The sequence below is a fragment of the Coregonus clupeaformis genome, chromosome 9 (assembly GCF_020615455.1).
Source record: "Coregonus clupeaformis isolate EN_2021a chromosome 9, ASM2061545v1, whole genome shotgun sequence".
Lineage (NCBI taxonomy): Eukaryota > Metazoa > Chordata > Actinopteri > Salmoniformes > Salmonidae > Coregonus > Coregonus clupeaformis.
Window position 1 is genome coordinate 5,077,160 of NC_059200.1, and position 20,631 is coordinate 5,097,790.

A 20,631-nucleotide genomic window follows, 5' to 3' on the forward strand; every position below is an offset into this window, starting at 1 on the left:
GGATAGCCTCGGTTGTAGGTGCAAGCTGGTGCTGCTGATATTTGGCAGTCTCTGCCACATACACAGGATTGCAGTGCGTGGCCTCCACATTGCTGGCCTGACAAAAACATGGCCAAAGCAGTTGGCTAGGTACTTCTCTGTTTCAGCTGTCGTGGGTGTCATGTAAAAATCTTCCCAACGTGAAATAGTTCCCAATCGTTCTGATTGTGTTGTGATTGTGACGTCATGTTGTAACATTCCCAGTCAATAATTGTGTGGATGGTTGAACTCGTGCAGATGTTTCTCTCACACCCCCTTGCCCTTGATTTAGCTAGCTAGATAACTAACTAACAAATATATGCACTGTCAATCAAAAATGTACGCCCAAGTCATTGCAATCGCAAAAAATCTCTCCTGACATCAACCCTCAGCACTTTGACGAGCGAGTCCGGGTATTTACAGCACCAGTCAAAAGTTTGACACACCTACTCATTCAATGGTTTTTCTTTATTTTTACTATTTTCTACATTTAAGAAAAATAGTGAAGACATCAAAACTATGAAATAACACATATGGAATCATGTAGAAACCAGAAAAGTGTTAAACAAATCAATATATATTTGAGATTTTTCAAAGTAGCACCCTTTGCCTTGATGACAGCTTTGCACACTCTTGGCATTCTCTCAACCAGCTCCATGAGCTAGTCACCTGGAATGCATTTCAATTAACAGGTGTGCCTTGTTAAAAGTTAATTTGTGGAATTTCTTTCCTTCTTAATGCGTTTGAGACAATCAGTTGTGTTGTGACAAGATAGGGGTGGTATACAGAAGATAGCCCTATTTGGTAAAAGACCAAGTCCATATTATGGCAAGAACAGCTCAAATAAGCAAAGAGAAACGACAGTCCATCATTACTTTAAGACATTAACGTCAGTCAATCCAGAAAAATTCAAGAACTTTGAAAGTTTCTTGAAGTGCAGTCGCAAAAACCATCAAGCGCTATGATGAAACTGGCTCTCATGAGGACCGCCACAGGAAAGGAAAACCCAGAGTTAAATCTGCTGCAGAGGATAAGTTCATTAGAGTTACCAGCCTTAGAAATTGCAGCCCAAATAAATGCTTCACCGAGTTCAAGTAAGACACATCTCAACATCAACTGTTCAGAGGAGACTGCGTGAATCAGGCCTTCATGGTCAAATTGCTGCAAAGAAACCGCTACTAAAGGACACCAATAATAAGAAGAGACCTGCTTGGGCCAAGAAACACGAGCAATGGACATTATACCGGTGGAAATCTGTCCTTTGGTCTGATGAGTCCAAATTTGAGATTTTGGTTCCAACCGCCGTGTCTTTGTGAGATGCAGAGTAAGTGAACGGATGATCTCCACATGTGTGGTTCCCATCGTGAAGCATGTGGGAGGAGGTGTGATGGTGTGGGGGTGCTTTGCTGGTGACACTGTAAGGGATTTATTTAGAATTCAAGGCACACTTAACCAGCATGTCTACCACAGCATTCTGTAGCAATACGCCATCCTATATGGTTTGCGCTTAGTGGGACAATCATTTGGTTTAAAAAAGGACAATGACCCAACACACCTCCAGGCTGTGTAAGGGCTATTTGACCAAGAAGGAGAGTGATGGAGTGCTGCATCAGATGACCTGGCCTCCACAATCACCCGACCTCAACCCAATTGAGATGGTTTGGAATGAGTTGGACCGCAGAGTGAAGGAAAAGCAGCCAACAAGTGCTCAGAATATATGGGAACTCCTTCAAGACTGTTGGAAAAGCATTCCAGGTGAAGCTGGTTGAGAAAATGCCAAGATTGTGCAAAGCTGTCATCAAGGCAAAGGGTGGATACTTTGAAGAATGTAAAATCTAAAATATATTTGGATCTGTTTAACACTTTTTTGGTTACTACATGATTCCATATGTGTTATTTCATAGTTTTGATGTATTCACCTTTATTATACAATGTAGAAAATAGTAAAAAATTAAGAAAAACCCTTAAATGAGTAGGTGTGTCCAAAATTTTGACTGGTAATGTATATTCTGACCTCACGCCTCAACAAGCTTCTGATTGGTCAGAGTCAATACTCCTGGCCACCAATGATTGGCAGACGTGTGAAGGAAATGCGCGTTTCCACAGAACAGTTTTTCGAGGGTGTGAGAGAAACATTTGCACGAGCTAAGCCATCCACATGAAGAGATGCGCTTGCAGTTATTAAACTGGGAACATTTTCACGCTGGGAGAGAATTTACAGCATGACGACACAATCAGAACACAACAGAACGATCAGAACGATTGGGGACTATTTCAGGCTGGGAAGATTTTTACATGACAGTGGGCAGCCTAGCTGTTTGGAGAAGGAGGTGCTTTCTGTACCCTTGAGTGTCATGCATACAGGGACCTTTGAAATGTTTGGATCCTTTTTCAATGTAAATTTGATTGGTGGATTCAAATAAAGTATTTATTGTGTGTGTGTGTGTGTGTGTGTGTGTGTGTGTGTGTGTGTGTGTGTGTGTGTGTGTGTGTGTGTGTGTGTGTGTGTGTGTGTGTGTGTGTGTGTGTGTGTGTGTGTGTGTGTGTGTGTGTGTGTGTGCGCGTGTGCGTGCATGCATGCGCACTTGTGTGTGTGACTTGAGGAGATTGCGCGTCAAAGAAATGCTTACCACCAAAGTAAGCAGTAGAGTACAATTAACCATAATGCAATTCCTATGGCTCCCATCCACTAGTGTGTTTGACCTTACCCTTGTCTAGGAGCCAAAGCATACTTGCTGATTGGAAACAACGGATGCTAGGGTCCGTAATTCATTAAAAAAATTATTGTGGTGTACAATGTTTCTCTGGGATCCATAGACCACCGCTGTATCTTCCCTACACAACTGCTAATGTGTAGATCAGACCAGTATAATTTGTGTCTATAGCAATAAGACTTCCGTTACATGGACTTGGTTCATTGGTTATTTATGACACTAATCAATTTAGGCAATTGTGGCAAATTAGCTAGACAGAGAAAACTTGAAATAGAAACACAGGGGATGTAATCAACTGGCCTATTTTGCCCCATAACATTTTTTCTATTGCAGACTTTGCTACTTTTCCTTGCTTGACACTGTTTTGATGAAGGCACTTACACTACCCACTGGGCACATACGTCAGTTCAACGTCTAGTTTTGATTTACATTTGGCTGAGCTGAGCAATTAACGTGAATATGTTGAAAAATGTATGCACTCACTAACTGTAAGTCGCTCTGGATAAGAGTGTCTGCTAAATGACTAAAATGTAAATGTGAAATGTGAATTCAACGTGAAATCCCCCAAAAATGTCATCATGTCATTGGATTTAGGTAAAAAGTTAGGTGAAAAAAAGCACAAATCCAATACGTTTTCCATGTTGATTCAACGTCATCTCATTTAATTCTTTGGTTGAAATGACGTGGAAACTACGTTGATTCAACCAGTATTTGCCCAGTTGGTACATAGAGAAAAAGGTTCTACCTAGAACCATAAAGGGTTCTTCGGCTTGTCCATGTAGATTATAGTATCTGCCTTTCTTCCCCAGAGGCATTAACATCAATAGTTTCCGTTCTTCTGCTATAGTAACTGCCCCAGTTACTCTGCAGTTTATTAATTCATTTAATTTAATCTCCTCCACAATAGTACTCTATAATTTCAGTAAAGGTTATTATCTAAATGAACTCCATATTCTAACCTTGGATACATAGAAGCTCATCAAAAGTCTTATAAAGAGTTATTTCTGTCTGAATCAGACTGTTCCATCTGCCTAATACATGGATCCTTGTTCCTGTGTTGGTGAAAAGGCCTCAGCCAGAAACTGCTGAGAGAACAGATTGTTATCCCTTTCTATGCTCAGAGTATACAGTGTGCTGCCACTTCTCTACTCTCTGAGCTTACAGTGTGTACTCTCCAGAGCATAGGCCAGTCATTACACTACAGTCATCGATAGTGATACTGTATGTGCACAGCCTAAACAGTGCAGGATGAGATGGGAAACAGATAATATTTAACTACTCTGCACATTTTGATTCCAGTAAAGAGGCCAGTCTTCACTTCTAAGGATGAAATATTGAGGAATTGTTCCCAACCTTGGACAGAGAGCTGAGCGGTCTGGGTCGGCTTTTCCTGGACGGCACAGCTGACGTCGCCAGAGTCGTTCCTCCAGACGTCTCGGATGATGAACTCCCAGCAGTTTATGTCAGCGCTGGAGTAGTTGTTAACGGAGAAACGGGGGTTGTGCTCAGACACACCGGTGTCACTGTTGATGGTGAGGATCAAAACAGTTTTAAGCATCCAGGACATGGAGTACCAGGCCTCAGACAGGCTGACGTTAAACCGAGCCTCTGAGCCCCGCAGCACAGTCACATTCAGGGGCTCCAGCTGAGGGACTCCTGAGACTCCTGAAGAGGATATGGCTAGAGAGGAGAGGAGAGGAGAGGAGAGGAGAGGAGAGGAGAGGAGAGGAGAGGAGAGGAGAGGAGAGGAGAGGAGAGGAGAGGAGAGGGAGGAGAGGAGAGGAGAGGAGAGGAGAGGAGCATGGTGTGTTTAGGGTTGGGGTTGAGAGGAGATCATGATTATCTATTTGTCATTTGTAATATTTGAGATATATTTGTGAATTGTTGTCATTTGTCATTTTGCAAGATAAGCGCAGGTGCTTTTGTTGAAGAACAGCCCTTTAAAATGCTATACATTCTTGGGGTTATTTGTGTCGCAGGTGCCAGTCAGCTATGATTAGCTTTTTAGAGAACTAGCTCTTATTTTATGAATATGGTGTTTATTTGAGTTGCAGTGGAAATGTATTTAGTAACTGTGCTTTATGCTTGCCTGTGCATGTTTTTGTTGTTTTGCTGTGCCTCTTTCCCTTCTGTGTGTTTCCCCTAGTTGATTAATTTAGTTCCCTTGGCTGGCCTCCTTGGAGATGGACGTTCCCCTGAACTGGCACACCTGTAATGATTCCGAGCCACTGCACCGCTTAAAAGGAGAGCTCAGAGCCACTTCCACTACTGCTACTACTGGGGACAGACTGCTGCCGCCGCTGCCGCTACTACTTCTGCCGCTGCTACTTCCTGGTCCAAGAGGGTGGAGTGGAGCCGAACTGAACCGATGGCGCTACAATGCTCAGATGACTGATGCAACGCATGCTATTTCACAGAAATGGGATGATCGACTTTCCTAAACTGTGTGAGTGATTTGAGGTGCTCCGTGAGAATGATCTCCTCCTTACCTATGGAGCGATTTCAGTGCCAACAGAAATTGTATTTGAATTCCATCATTTTGAATTTGTATTAGGACATTGAACTTGAATTGAATATTTTTGAATTTCTAATGCACAAATTGAATCATTGAATTCATAAACTGAAATTGTATTTCATTATTTGAAACTAAATTGGATGAATATTGCATTCAGTTTTCAAATTCAATTAAAATGTTATTGAATATTCAAATTGAATATTTATATAATCAGTTTCAATATGGTAGATATTGCATTCATTGTCTGTGTATCAAGTTAACAAACTATCATTTCAAGTTGATCAATGTTTCAAATATTCAACTTCTCAGATGCATTCAGATTCAGTTTTCAAATTCAGTTCTCTAAATTCAGATTCAAAAGCAGAGACAATATCCTGGTACTTTCCCGGCCAGGAAAGGTAGAGGAGAACAAATAGAATCAAACTCTCTCTGTGGTAAACAGAAACCTCTGCCGATTTCTGAAGCCAACCCCAAACGGACTCAAAACAACGCAGTGCGAACCAGGACAAACTGTTGGGACTGTTCTTGTGTATGTATCTATGTTGGTGTTTGTAAATGTGTCCTGGTCCTTGAACGAAATATAAATAAGCTACATTTTAAAAACCTTGTCTATGTGGTGGGCTGGGGCCTTAGTACCTGCATTCTTGTCTTTGCTGCAAGTTCCACACCTTTAGAACAGTAAACCTTGAGAACCCTTTTGGGTTCTATCTGCCGATAGAACAAGTTACTAAAATAGTCTCTGGTGTTTGGAGTGTTCAGCCTGTTTACACTCTGAGGAGCTCATTCATTACATAATTATATATATATTTAATATAGCTCTTTACAGATTATCACTTTTTAAAAATGCATCTAAGGAGACCAGGGGCGGCCTGTTCAATAGGGCGATATGGGCGACGCACTGCCAAACGGGAAAAGGAAGGGATTTTTTTTCTAATCAATTATATCACGGCAACAGTAGTTATCAGTGTTGTAATCTATACGTCTGATCTGCCACAGTGCCACACTGCCACTAAATGTCGAATCAGGCTAAAGTCGTGCTTCAAATGGCTCCCCCCCCTTTTGGGGCGATTTCAGTCAGGTTGAAAATCGCCCAGAAGTCTGTCATAGACTCCCATGTAAAATCTATTTTTTTCAAATTTCAGAGCCTTCAATACAATCTCAATGGGTGTCTGTGGGCTTGCACTTACGCGCTTTCGTCATACGTTACGTAACCATGAACGTAACTGAGAAAAGAGCGGATTGTTTGAAAGAAGTTCCTTTTTGTCGGCGAACAAATGAAGATAAATTGGCAACGAAACAATTAGGACCTCCCAGACCAAATTTAATAATTCAACAGGTTTCTACTAAAGGCGGAAAGTCCTACACCCGAGGATTTTCCAAAAATTGGTACGAACGAAAAAAGACATTGCCACTCACTCAACTGGATGAGGGATACAGGCTAGCTGTCCGCCGCCACAACGATGAGGTTAGTGTTGATAATCACAAGTTTACTGGAGAACTGAGACCAAGTAGAGACTTTGGACAGGGTGGATATGGTATAATAAAGGCAGTTTATTCAGAGGTAAAGATATCTGGAATCGCGTTCACGGACCCGTTCGTCAAACTCTTAGGGAGCTATAAATTAAGCCCCATTACTTACCATATCAGATAAGAGAAATTGCTGCAGCCAGTGGCGGCTCCTGAAAAAATTCTCAGGAGGGGCAATTTTTCTGATGATTTAGGTGACCTACACACATTTTTAAAAAGATATGTCCAGCAACAACATGAAGACAGGGGCAGCATATAAGTCAATACCAGAAGCATTTATTGACTGATCTCAAAAGTGTTGGCTTACCAGGGTTGGTGGAGCCCTCAGTTTCATCTTTGCCTCGCAAAGCTAACTCAAACACTCCGCAAAACTTCACACACTGGATTAGCCGGCTGAGGATGTGGCGGTTCTTGCTAATGTCGTAGTAAATATATTTGTTATAGTGAATATGGAATATGATATGTTGAGTAAAATGTTGTGCTAAGATCTATTTAGGTCAGGAGCTGGTTATAAGTTCTGTTCCTATCCAATAACAATGGACAAAAGGGTCCTATCTTGTCAGCCTTGTCAGCAGGTGGCCAAGGACAACACCCACGCCATAGGCCTCTCAGTTCTTCCAACTCACGAGTTCTTGCTCTGAGGACACACACACACACAAACACACACACACATCATCACTGTTAAACACACACACACACACACACACACACACACATCATCACTGTTAAACACACACACACACACACACACAAAAATCCCCTCTCTTAGGCTGAACATTTGAAGACAGAGAACCCGACTCAGAGCCAATGCAACAGTGACAGTAGCCTGGAGGGGACCTCGCCCAACTCATCAGGACCAATCAGAAGATCAGAACTACTAGATTCAACCTACTTCATTTATTGCATAAAATGTCTGCACACAATGTTTCGGGGCTCTCTTCAGATAATAATAATAATAATAATAATATGCCATTTAGCAGACGCTTTTATCCAAAGCGACTTACAGTCATGCGTGCATACATTTTTGTGTATGGGTGGTCCCGGGATCGAACCCACTACCTTGGCGTTACAAGCACCATGCTCTACCAGCTGAGCTACAGAAAGTGGATACTCATGGATGCGCATCGCAATTGTAAAATGTCAACACAATTGGAGACACCACGTCATTTTTGGAGACATGTTATTGACAGTAAACTATTGTAGATGCGACTGCTAACTAAATAAAACATTTTAGCTGGCTAGCTAATCATCTTAGCTAAATGTGGGGCAAACAATTCAGTTATTTACCGTTAATTTGAGGGATTGGGGTGAAAGAAATCGAGTTACATAGTGATACTTTACGATATACCGTATTGACAATATCGCAATATTTTAGCGCTAGTTGGCTGTACCTGCACCAAAACACCATTATTGTTCCTTCATAGCTTGTTCTCAATCTTTTCACATTGGGAGCCAATTTGTTTTCAGCACTTTTATTTCCATGACTGATCAAAACTTGTTCTCATGGCTTTCTGATCCCTCTGCAACAGACATATGGTGCGCAATAAAATCACAGTATCGAATCGCAATACGTATAGAATCATGAGACTCGCAATGCTGATGCATATATCTTATCGTGAGGTTCCTGGCAATTCCCAGCCCAAGTTCATTTGCCACAACAAATCTCTTCGCTAGCAAACGCGATGTCTTCTCCAAAACGGCAATGTGTCTCCAGCAATGTTTACTTTTTTGACGTTCTATGGCATCTCCACTTTCCAAGCATATATGACCACATGTAATATTTTGGTAAGTGATGCAAATAGTGAACTATGTAGGGCCAGGATGTAAAATATATGTAGCTGCAGCAATTTCTCTTATCTGATATGGTAAGTAATGGGGCTTAATTTATAGCTCCCTAAGAGTTTGACGAACGGGTCCGTGAACGCGATTCCAGATATCTTTACCTCTGAATAAACTGCCTTTATTATACCATATCCACCCTGTCCAAAGTCTCTACTTGGTCTCAGTTCTCCAGTAAACTTGTGATTATCAACACTAACCTCATCGTTGTGGCGGCGGACAGCTAGCCTGTATCCCTCATCCAGTTGAGTGAGTGGCAATGTCTTTTTCGTTCGTACCAATTTTTGGAAAATCCTCGGGTGTAGGACTTTCCGCCTTTAGTAGAAACCTGTTGAATTATTAAATTTGGTCTGGGAGGTCCTAATTGTTTCGTTGCCAATTTATCTTCATTTGTTCGCCGACAAAAAGGAACTTCTTTCAAACAATCCGCTCTTTTCTCAGTTACGTTCATGGTTACGTAACGTATGACGAAAGCGCGTAAGTGCAAGCCCACAGACACCCATTGAGATTGTATTGAAGGCTCTGAAATTTGAAAAAAATAGATTTTACATGGGAGTCTATGACAGACTTCTGGGAGATTTTCAACCTGACTGAAATCGCCCCAAAAGGGGGGGGAGCCATTTGAAGCACGACTTTAGCCTGATTCGACATTTAGTGGCAGTGTGGCACTGTGGCAGATCAGACGTATAGATTACAACACTGATAACTACTGTTGCCGTGATATAATTGATTAGAAAAAAAATCCCTTCCTTTTCCCGTTTGGCAGTGCGTCGCCCATATCGCCCTATTGAACAGGCCGCCCCTGGCTGCAGCTACATATATTTTACATCCTGGCCCTACATAGTTCACTATTTGCATCACTTACCAAAATATTACATGTGGTCATATATGCTTGGAAAGTGGAGATGCCATAGAACGTCAAAAAAGTAAACATTGCTGGAGACACATTGCCGTTTTGGAGAAGACATCGCGTTTGCTAGCGAAGAGATTTGTTGTGGCAAATGAACTTGGGCTGGGAATTGCCAGGAACCTCACGATAAGATATATGCATCAGCATTGCGAGTCTCATGATTCTATACGTATTGCGATTCGATACTGTGATTTTATTGCGCACCATATGTCTGTTGCAGAGGGATCAGAAAGCCATGAGAACGAGTTTTGATCAGTCATGGAAATAAAAGTGCTGAAAACAAATTGGCTCCCAATGTGAAAAGATTGAGAACAAGCTATGAAGGAACAATAATGGTGTTTTGGTGCAGGTACAGCCAACTAGCGCTAAAATATTGCGATATTGTCAATACAGTATATCGTAAAGTATCACTATGTAACTCGATTTCTTTCACCCCAATCCCTCAAATTAACGGTAAATAACTGAATTGTTTGCCCCACATTTAGCTAAGATGATTAGCTAGCCAGCTAAAATGTTTTATTTAGTTAGCAGTCGCATCTACAATAGTTTACTGTCAATAACATGTCTCCAAAAATGACGTGGTGTCTCCAATTGTGTTGACATTTTACAATTGCGATGCGCATCCATGAGTATCCACTTTCTGTAGCTCAGCTGGTAGAGCATGGTGCTTGTAACGCCAAGGTAGTGGGTTCGATCCCCGGGACCACCCATACACAAAAATGTATGCACGCATGACTGTAAGTCGCTTTGGATAAAAGCGTCTGCTAAATGGCATATTATTATTATTATTATTATTATCTGAAGAGAGCCCCGAAACATTGTGTGCAGACATTTTATGCAATAAATGAAGTAGGTTGAATCTAGTAGTTCTGATCTTCTGATTGGTCCTGATGAGTTGGGCGAGGTCCCCTCCAGGCTACTGTCACTGTTGCATTGGCTCTGAGTCGGGTTCTCTGTCTTCAAATGTTCAGCCTAAGAGAGGGGATTTTTGTGTGTGTGTGTGTGTGTGTGTGTGTTTAACAGTGATGATGTGTGTGTGTGTGTGTGTGTGTGTGTGTGTGTTTAACAGTGATGATGTGTGTGTGTGTGTGTTTGTGTGTGTGTGTGTCCTCAGAGCAAGAACTCGTGAGTTGGAAGAACTGAGAGGCCTATGGCGTGGGTGTTGTCCTTGGCCACCTGCTGACAAGGCTGACAAGATAGGACCCTTTTGTCCATTGTTATTGGATAGGAACAGAACTTATAACCAGCTCCTGACCTAAATAGATCTTAGCACAACATTTTACTCAACATATCATATTCCATATTCACTATAACAAATATATTTACTACGACATTAGCAAGAACCGCCACATCCTCAGCCGGCTAATCCAGTGTGTGAAGTTTTGCGGAGTGTTTGAGTTAGCTTTGCGAGGCAAAGATGAAACTGAGGGCTCCACCAACCCTGGTAAGCCAACACTTTTGAGATCAGTCAATAAATGCTTCTGGTATTGACTTATATGCTGCCCCTGTCTTCATGTTGTTGCTGGACATATCTTTTTTAAAATGTGTGTAGGTCACCTAAATCATCAGAAAAATTGCCCCTCCTGAGAATTTTTTCAGGAGCCGCCACTGAAGGAGACCCATGGAGCTCCAAGGAGAGGTCATGGATTTCAGCAAAATGAATCTCTTACTTTTTTAGTAATTTAGCAGATGCTCTTATCAACTGCATACATTTTCATTTGCACTGTTCCCCCGTGGGAATTGAACCCACAACCCTGTCATTACAAGTGCCATGCTCTACCAACTGAGCCACACAGGTCATACATTGTGAAATCGCTTTGATTTAACTTGTATTGTATCTTACTCGTAGGCGATGTTCCCTCTAAACTGTGCGCGGGCACGCAGTAGCCCGAAACTGCAAATATCAGCCCATGGAGAGAAGCAGAAGATTTAACTTCAGTCAACTTTCTAGAGCGTTGGTCACCAACCGGTTGTTCGCGATCGACTGGTCGAGCTCCAAGGCATTCCTAGTCGATCGCCAAACATTTCTGTAAAAAAATCTAACGATAAAGCATTGAGTTTCTATTTTTTTTTTATTGGTCTCGGGCTGTTAGAGGTAGGTGAACACGATTCAGCTGCACTGCGCGCCGGGTAGGCGAACTGTTGCCCTTTTGAACTATTTCATGTGTCTGAAGGGACAAACTCTGCCTTCCCTGCGGACCTGGAGAGCAAATCAAGCAGTGGCGATTTTAGCATGTAAATCATGGTGGGGCAAACTCCCAAAAAATGTTTTTAGATGCATGCCAGCAAAGCCACTACACAAGACAACACAACACTAAACAATACATTAATTGCACTATAACGGTGACAAACGGTGCCCACAAACTGTTAGGGCCTACATAAAGCAGTCCCAACACTGTTACACCTGGCTATCAGCGGAGCCTTGTCTGGCAGCGAAACAGTTCATTCAGTCTCATTTACTGCCTTTTAAAAAAACATAGCTGAGATGTACTACTTAAGTCGTTTTTTTAGGTATCTGTACTTTACTTTACTATTTATATTTTTGACTACTTTTATTTCACTACATTCCTTAAGAAAATAATGTACTTTTTACTCCATACATTTTCCCTGACACGCAAAGTACTTGTCACATTTTGAATGATTAGCAGCACAGGAAAACAGTCAAATTCCCGCACATATCAATAGAACATCCCCGGTAATCCATACTGCCTCTGATCTGGCGGACACTTTTACTCAAGTATGACAATTGGGTACTTTTTCCACCACTGGATGAAAGTGGTATATTTTCAAAACTCTAAGTACAAAACTAAACTGATAACACTTGTAATGACCCCCTATCTTATGTTCAGAACCTTTGTGCATTCATTGGGGTTTCATATCTTTCACCCCTGAGCCATTCATGCAAAATCTAAATCTAAGTTTTCCGTGAAATATCATGAGCACATTTTTTTAAGTCACCAATACATCAAATCATTATAGGCTCACCATTTAGTCATTTTAACAACCAGTTAATCCAATAACAAAACAAAAAAATATACAATGGGGGAAAAAAGTATTTAGTCAGCCACCAATTGTGCAAGTTCTCCCACTTAAAAAGATGAGAGAGGCCTGTAATTTTCATCATAGGTACACGTCAACTATGACAGACAAATTGAGAAAGAAAAATCCAGAAAATCACATTGTAGGATTTTTAATGAATTTATTAGCAAATTATTGTGGAAAATAAGTATTTGGTCACCTACAAACAAGCAAGATTGTTGAATCTGCAATAGGTAAGCAGCTTGGTTTGAAGAAATCAACTGTGGGAGCATTATTAGGAAATGGAAGACATACAAGACCACTGATAATCTCCCTCGATCTGGGGCTCCACGCAAGATCTCACCCAGTGGGGTCAAAATGATCACAAGAACGGTGAGCAAACATCCCAGAACCACACGGGGGGACCTAGTGAATGACCTGCAGAGAGCTGGGACCAAAGTAACAAAGCCTACCATCAGTAACACACTACGCGGCCAGGGACTCAAATCCTGCAGTGCCAGACGTGTCCCCCTGCTTAAGCCAGTACATGTCCAGGCCCGTCTGAAGTTTGCTAGAGTGCATTTGGATGATCCAGAAGAGGATTGGGAGAATGTCATATGGTCAGATGAAACCAAAATAGAACGTTTTGGTAAAAACTCAACTCGTCGTGTTTGGAAGACAAAGAATGCTGAGTTGCATCCAAAGAACACCATACCTACTGTGAAGCATGGGGGTGGAAACATCATGCTTTGGGGCTGTTTTTCTGCAAAGGGACCAGGACGACTGATCCGTGTAAAGGAAAGAATGAATGGGGCCATGTATCGTGAGATTTTGAGTGAAAACCTCCTTCCATCAGCAAGGGCATTGAAGATGAAACGTGGCTGGGTCTTTCAGCATGACAATGATCCCAAACACACCGCCCGGGCAACGAAGGAGTGGCTTCGTAAGAAGCATTTCAAGGTCCTGGAGTGGCCTAGCCAGTCTCCAGATCTCAACCCCATAGAAAATCTTTGGAGGGAGTTGAAATTCCGTGTTGCCCAGCGACAGCCCCAAAACATCACTGCTCTAGAGGAGATCTGCATGGAGGAATGGGCCAAAATACCAGCAACAGTGTGTGAAAACCTTGTGAAGACTTACAGAAAACATTTGACCTGTATCATTGCCAACAAAGGGTATATAACAAAGTATTGAGAAACTTTTGTTATTGACCAAATACTTATTTTCCACCATAATTTGCAATTAAATTCATTAAAAATCCTACAATGTGATTTTCTGGATTTTTTTTCCTCATTTTGTCTGTCATAGTTGACGTGTACCTATGATGAAAATTACAGGCCTCTCTCATCTTTTTAAGTGGGAGAACTTGCACAATTGGTGGCTGACTAAATACTTTTTTCCCCCACTGTACACATTTCAAAACTGTTCTTTTTTTAGTGCTGAATAGAAAGAATAGCTGATGGTAAATATAATTTTCCATACAGTATTTGACTATTACTTGACATGCACAATTTAAAAAATGTATAACTTGTATCCAATGGCAGGTTGTGAGCATGTTGAGAAGTATGTCAGTCTTAGTTTAATTATCCTTATACAGTAGGCTACATAAGTAGGACAAATCATCAGAAATACAGTTGACGTCGGAAGTTTACATACACTTACGTTGGAGTCATTAAAACTTGTTTTTCAACCACTCCACAAATGTCTTGTTAACAAACGATAGTTTTGGCAAGTCGGTTAGGACATCTACTTTGTGCATGACACAAGTAATTATTCCAACAATTGTTTATAGACAGATTATTTCACTTATAATTCACTGTATCCCAATTCCAGTGGGTCAGAAGTTTACATACACTTCGTTGACTGTGACTTTAAACAGCTTGGAAAATTCCAGAAAATTATGTTATGGCTTTAGAAGCTTCTGATAGGCTAATTGACATAATTTGAGTCAATTGGAGGTGTACCTGTGGATGTATTTCAAGGCCTATCTTCAAACTCACTGCCTCTTTGCTTGACATCATGGGAAAATCAAAAGAAATCAGCCAAGACCTCAGAAAAAAAATTGTAGACCTCCACAAGTCTGGTTCATCCTTGGGAGCAATTTCCAAACGCCTGAAGGTACCACGTTCATCTGTACAAACAATAGTACGCAAGTATAAACACCATGGGACCACGCAGCCGTCATACCGCTCAGGAAGGAGACGCGTTCTATCTCCTAGAGATGAACGTACTTTGGTGTGAAAAGTGCAAATCAATCCCAGAACAGCAGCAAAGGACCTTGTGAAGGTGCTGGAGGAAACCAATACAAAAGTATCTATATCCTCAGTAAAACGAGTCCTATATCGACATAACCTGAAAGGCCACTCAGCAAGGAAGAAGCCACTGCTCCAAAAACGCCATACAAAAGCCAGACTACGGTTTGCAACTGCACATGGGGACAAAGATCATACTTTTTGGAGAAATGTCCTCTGGTCTGATAAAACAGAAATAGAACTGTTTGGCCATAATGACCATCGTTATGTTTGGAGGAAAAAGGGGTAGGCTTGCAAGCTGAAGAACCCCAACCCAACCGTGAAGAACGGGGGTGGCAGCATCATACTGTGGGGGTGCTTTGCTGCAGGAGGGACTGGTGCACTTCACAAAATAGATGGCATCATGAGGAAGGAAAGTTATGAGGATATATTGAAGCAACATCTCAAGACATCAGTCAGGAAGTTAAAGCTTGGTCTCAAATGGGTCTTCCAAATGGACAATGACCCCAAGCATACTTCCAAAGTTGTGGCAAAATGGCTTAAGGACAACAAAGTCAAGGTATTGGAGTGGCTATCACAAAGCCCTTTTTATTTAATTTAATTTTTTTCACCTTTATTTAACCAGGTAAGCCAGTTGAGAACAAGTTCTCATTTACTACTGGCCAAGATAAAGCAAAGCAGTGCGATAAAAACAACAACACAGAGTTACATATGGGGTAAACAAAACATAAAGTCAAAAATACAAACAGAATATATATATACAGTGTGTGCGAATGTAGTAAGTTATGGAGGTAAGGCAATAAATAGGCCATAGTGCAAAATAGTTACCATTTCGTATTAACACTGGAATGATAGATGTGCAAAAGATGATGTGCAAATAGAGATACTGGGGTGAAAATTAGCAAAATAAATAACAATATGGGGATGAGGTAGTTGGGTGTGATAATTTCAGAATGGCTGTGTACAGGTGCAGTGATCGGTAAGCTGCTCTGACAACTGACGCTTAAATTTAGTGAGGGAGATAAGAGTCTCCAGCTTCAGAGATTTTTGCAGTTCGTTCCAGTCATTGGCAGCAGAGAACTGGAAGGAATGGCGGCCAAAGGAGGTGTTGGCTTTGGGGATGACCAGTGAGATATACCTGCTGGAGCGCAGACTACGGGTGGGTGTTGCTATGGTGACCAGTGCGCTAAGGTAAGACGGGGATTTGCCTAGCAGTGATTTATAGATGACCTGGAGCCAGTGGGTTTGGCGACGAATATGTAGTGAGGGCCAGCCAAAAGAGCGTACAGGTCACAATGGTGGGTAGTATATGGGGCTTTGGTGACAAAACGGATGGCACTGTGATAGACTACATCCAATTTGCTGAGTAGAGTGTTGGAGGCTATTTTGTAAATGACATCGCCGAAGTCAAGGATCGGTAGGATAGTCAGTTTTACAAGGGCATGTTTGGCAGCATGAGTGAAGGAGGCTTTGTTGCGAAATAGGAGGCCGATTCTAGATCTAACTTTTGATTGGAGATGCTTAATGTGAGTCTGGAAGGAGAGTTTACAGTCTAACCAGACACCTAGGTATTTGTAGTTGTCCACATACTCTAGGTCAGACCCGCCGAGAGTAGTGATTCTAGTCGGGTGGGCGGGTGCAAGCAGTGTTCGGTTGAAGAGCATGCATTTAGTTTTACTAGTGTTTAAGAGCAGTTGGAGGCTACGGAAGGAGTGTCGTATGGCGTTGAAGCTCGTTTGGAGGTTTGTTAACACAGTGTCCAATGAAGGGACAGATGTATACAAAATGGTGTCGTCCGCATAGAGGTGGATCCGAGCTTCACCAGCAGCAAGAGCAACATCATTGATATACACAGAGAATAGAGTCGGCCCGAGAATTGAACCCTGACCTCAATCATATTGAAAATTTGTGAGCAGAACTGAAAAAGCGTGTGCGAGCAAGGAGGCCTACAAACCTGACTCAGTTACACCAGCTCTGTCAGGAGCAATGGGCCAAAATTCACCCAACTTATTGTGGGAAGCTTGTGGAAGGCTCCCCAAAACATTTGACCCAAGTTAAACAATTTAAAGGCAATGCTACCAAATACTAATTGAGTGTATGTAAACTTCTGACCCACTGGGAATGTGATGAAAGGAATAAAAGCTGAAATAAATCATTCTCTCTACTATTATTCTGACATTTCCCATTCTTAAAATAAAGTGGTGATCCTAACTGACCTAAGACAGGTAATATTTAATAGGATTAAATGTCAGGAATTGTGAAAAACTGAGTTTAAATGTATTTGGCTAAGGTGTATGTAAACTTCCGACTTCAAATGTAGGGGTATTGTAAAGCAGTTGGCTACTGTAAAAACGTAGAACGGTATTGTTTTCCATTTCTGCCCCATGCAACATTTTCTACCTGACTTGTCAACTGATACAGTATCACCTGTCTCTCTGCTTGACAAAATTCATCAGCTTACAGTGAGTGTATCAATGAAATTCAGAAAATTAGTGGAATATATTGTTAAATACAACCAAGGTATTTCAGCAGTGAATTGTACACTGCACTATAATTCCAAATGGTAGCACACAAGAGTGACTCTTTCCACTTTGTCCTAGTGAAGCACACTGGCGGATGGAGAATTATGTATTTACAGCCACATCCATACAGTGAGGGAAAAAAGTATTTGATCCCCTGCTGATTTTGTACGTTTGCCCACTGACAAAGAAATGATCAGTCTATAATTTTAATGGTAGGTTTATTTGAAAAGTGAGAGACAGAATAACAACAACAAAAAATCCAGAAAAACGCATGTCAAAAATGTTATAAATTGATTTTCATTTTAATGAGGGAAATAAGTATTTGACCCCTCTGCAAAACATTACTTAGTACTTGGTGGCAAAACCCTTGTTGGCAATCACAGAGGTCAGACATTTCTTGTAGTTGGCCACCAGGTTTGCACACATCTCAGGAGGGATTTTGTCCCACTCCTCTTTGCAGATCTTCTCCAAGTCATTAAGGTTTCGAGGCTGACATTTGGCAACTCGAACCTTCAGCTCCCTCCACAGATTTTCTATGGGATTAAGGTCTGGAGACTGGCTAGGCCACTCCAGGACCTTAATGTGCTTCTTCTTGAGCCACTCCTTTGTTGCCTTGGCCGTGTGTTTTGGGTCATTGTCATGCTGGAATACCCATCCACGACCCATTTTCAATGCCCTGGCTGAGGGAAGGAGGTTCTCACCCAAGATTTGACGGTACATGGCCCCGTCCATCGTCCCTTTGATTCAGTGAAGTTGTCCTGTCCCCTTAGCAGAAACACACCCCCAAAACATAATGTTTCCACCTCCATGTTTGACGGTGGGGATGGTGTTCTTGGGGTCATAGGCAGCATTCCTCCTCCTCCAAACATGGCGAGTTGAGTTGATGCCAAAGAGCTCCATTTTGGTCTCATCTGACCACAACACTTTCACTCAGTTCTCCTCAGAATCATTCAGATGTTCATTGGCAAACTTCAGACGGGCATGTATATGTGCTTTCTTGAGCAGGGGGGACCTTTGCGGGCGCTGCAGGATTTCAGTCCTTCACGGCATAGTATGTTACCAATTGTTTTCTTGGTGACTATGGTCCCAGCTGCCTTGAGATCATTGACAAGATCCTCCCATGTAGTTCTGGGCTGATTCCTCACTGTTCTCATGATCATTGCAACTCCACAAGGTGAGATCTTGCATGGAGCCCCAGGCCGAGGGAGATTGACAGTTCTTTTGTGTTTCTTCCATTTGCAAATAATCGCACCAACTGTTGTCACCTTCTCACCAAGCTGCTTGGCGATGGTCTTGTAGCCCATTCCAGCCTTGTGTAGGTCTACAATCTTGTCCCTGACATCCTTGGAGAGCTCTTTGGTCTTGGCCATGGTGGAGAGTTTGTAATCTGATTGATTGATTGCTTCTGTGGACAGGTGTCTTTTATACAGGTAACAGGCTGAGATTAGGAGCACTCCCTTTAAGAGTGTGCTCCTAATCTCAGCTCGTTACCTGTATAAAAGACACCTGGGAGCCATACATCTTTCTGATTGAGAGGGGGTCAAATACTTATTTCCCTCATTAAAATGCAAATCAATTTATAACATTTTTGACATGCGTTTTTCTGATTTTTTTTGTTGTTATTCTGTCTCTCACTGTTCAAATAAACCTACCATTAAAATTATAGACTGATCATTTCTTTGTCAGTGGGCAAACGTACAAAATCAGCAGGGATCAAATACTTTTCTCCCTCACTGTATATGATTTGGTTTTACCTTCTTTAATAAATTGATGTCAAATTGATACATTTATGAGGTACAAATATATAAATGTACTCAGTCAGTTTTGAAACATGAGCCATTTTGATGATCTGTTTAGATTTTTGTGCTTAGAGTTGTGAAAATTTACCACATACTTGTGAAAATTGCACCAAAGTGATCGAAAAAAAACTGCAGTATCCTAAGGATGAGACCTGACTCATAAAGTTTCCTTAAGCAGGAAGTAATATAGCCTGGTGTAGTCAACGTAAAGCCGGATCCATTAGGCGTGTTAAATCAGAGACCTGCACCCATCTCCTGTATGTCTCTGCATGGCTGTGATAAACATGAGAAGGCCTCCGTGTCAAATTAACAGCTTTAATCACTCCCAGTCTGATTAGGGCAAAATGAAGCCAGGGATAAATTATATGCTGAGCTGGGTTCTCATGTTCGTTCAGTGAAATAGAGTTTTGATGTTTATTCACTAATATCTATTTTCATAAACAGGGAAATGTTTGGGTAATCCCAATGGCGACGTCAACTATGGATTTTGTCCCATCCTATCATATTCAGTATATTTGTTTCAATTGTGAGTATATGGGATAGTGCAATGTAGTGTGTCAATGTGTGCAAAACATATTCAGATCTGCTCACCTGTTGTATAGAGTAAAATCAACGTGAAGAAAACACTGGCCATGTTGCCCAGGTAACAGTCATGCTAATATTCCCTGGCTGAAATATAAAAACAACAAACACAATGGCATGGAAACAACCCAGCGGGAAGCAAAATACTGTACATTCACACAGACCTGAGCTCTGAACGCTACATTTTTCACCAAGGTATGTTGTGTGAGGAACTCCCCTGTTCACAAAAACACACACACATTCTCTGATTGATCGCTGATCAAAGACTCACTGCAGCCCAGCCACAGAAACATAAACATTATATCTTAATAACGTATCTTCTCGAACAAACATTAATCAAAGAAAATATATTATTGAAACAAAATATATTTCAATAATTGCAGTCTCACAGATCCGTCCATCCAAAGTACCTACAGAATCGTACTTCCTCCCTAAGTCTTTCCCTCAACAACCACAAACAAGATCATTCTTAAATTGTATTTTTCTTTAGGAAATATTCCTATTGAGATCCAATGTACATCGACATACATCATTCTAATAACTTACTTGTTGAAGAATTTCAGAGTGATGACTAAAATGGATCCAAGGTTAATTTCCTGTTGAATCAGACCTAGTAAATAGAGGGACTCCACCTGTTCAGGTGAAACCAAATGTAGCGTCACTTCCCCATATACATCTCCCTCTACAGAGAGCAAGGTCCACCCATATAACAGTCCCCTTATCAGTCACACTTGTGTGAGTGCTTAAGTGTTTGTTTGAGTGTGTGTCACAGTTTCACCTTCTTACATAGTGGTTATTGGCATAGTTAAGCTTGCTGGTAGAGCAGAAGGTTACCAGAGAGTCAACTGAGGTAGGTCGTCTACCCAACAGATTACTTTGGGGGCTTTGACCCCCCCATGACACATCTGGGGTGTCGTCTGGGGTGATTAATACCTCAT

At 41.5% G+C, this 20,631-nt stretch overlaps 1 protein-coding gene across 1 annotated transcript in view; it reads right to left on the reverse strand.

The window, feature by feature from the left end:
• Nucleotides 1–20,328, reverse strand: part of igsf5a (immunoglobulin superfamily, member 5a) — a 32,950-nt gene extending 12,622 nt beyond the window's left edge. The window contains exons 1-3 of the mRNA XM_041886949.2: nt 20,240–20,328; nt 19,703–19,780; nt 4,086–4,412 (exon numbers count right to left, since the gene is read on the reverse strand). Coding sequence (XP_041742883.2) covers nt 4,086–4,412; nt 19,703–19,745 — 370 coding nt within the window. The 5' untranslated portion in view covers nt 19,746–19,780; nt 20,240–20,328. The remainder of the gene's footprint in view (nt 1–4,085; nt 4,413–19,702; nt 19,781–20,239) is intronic.
• Nucleotides 20,329–20,631: the final 303 nt, after the last annotated feature.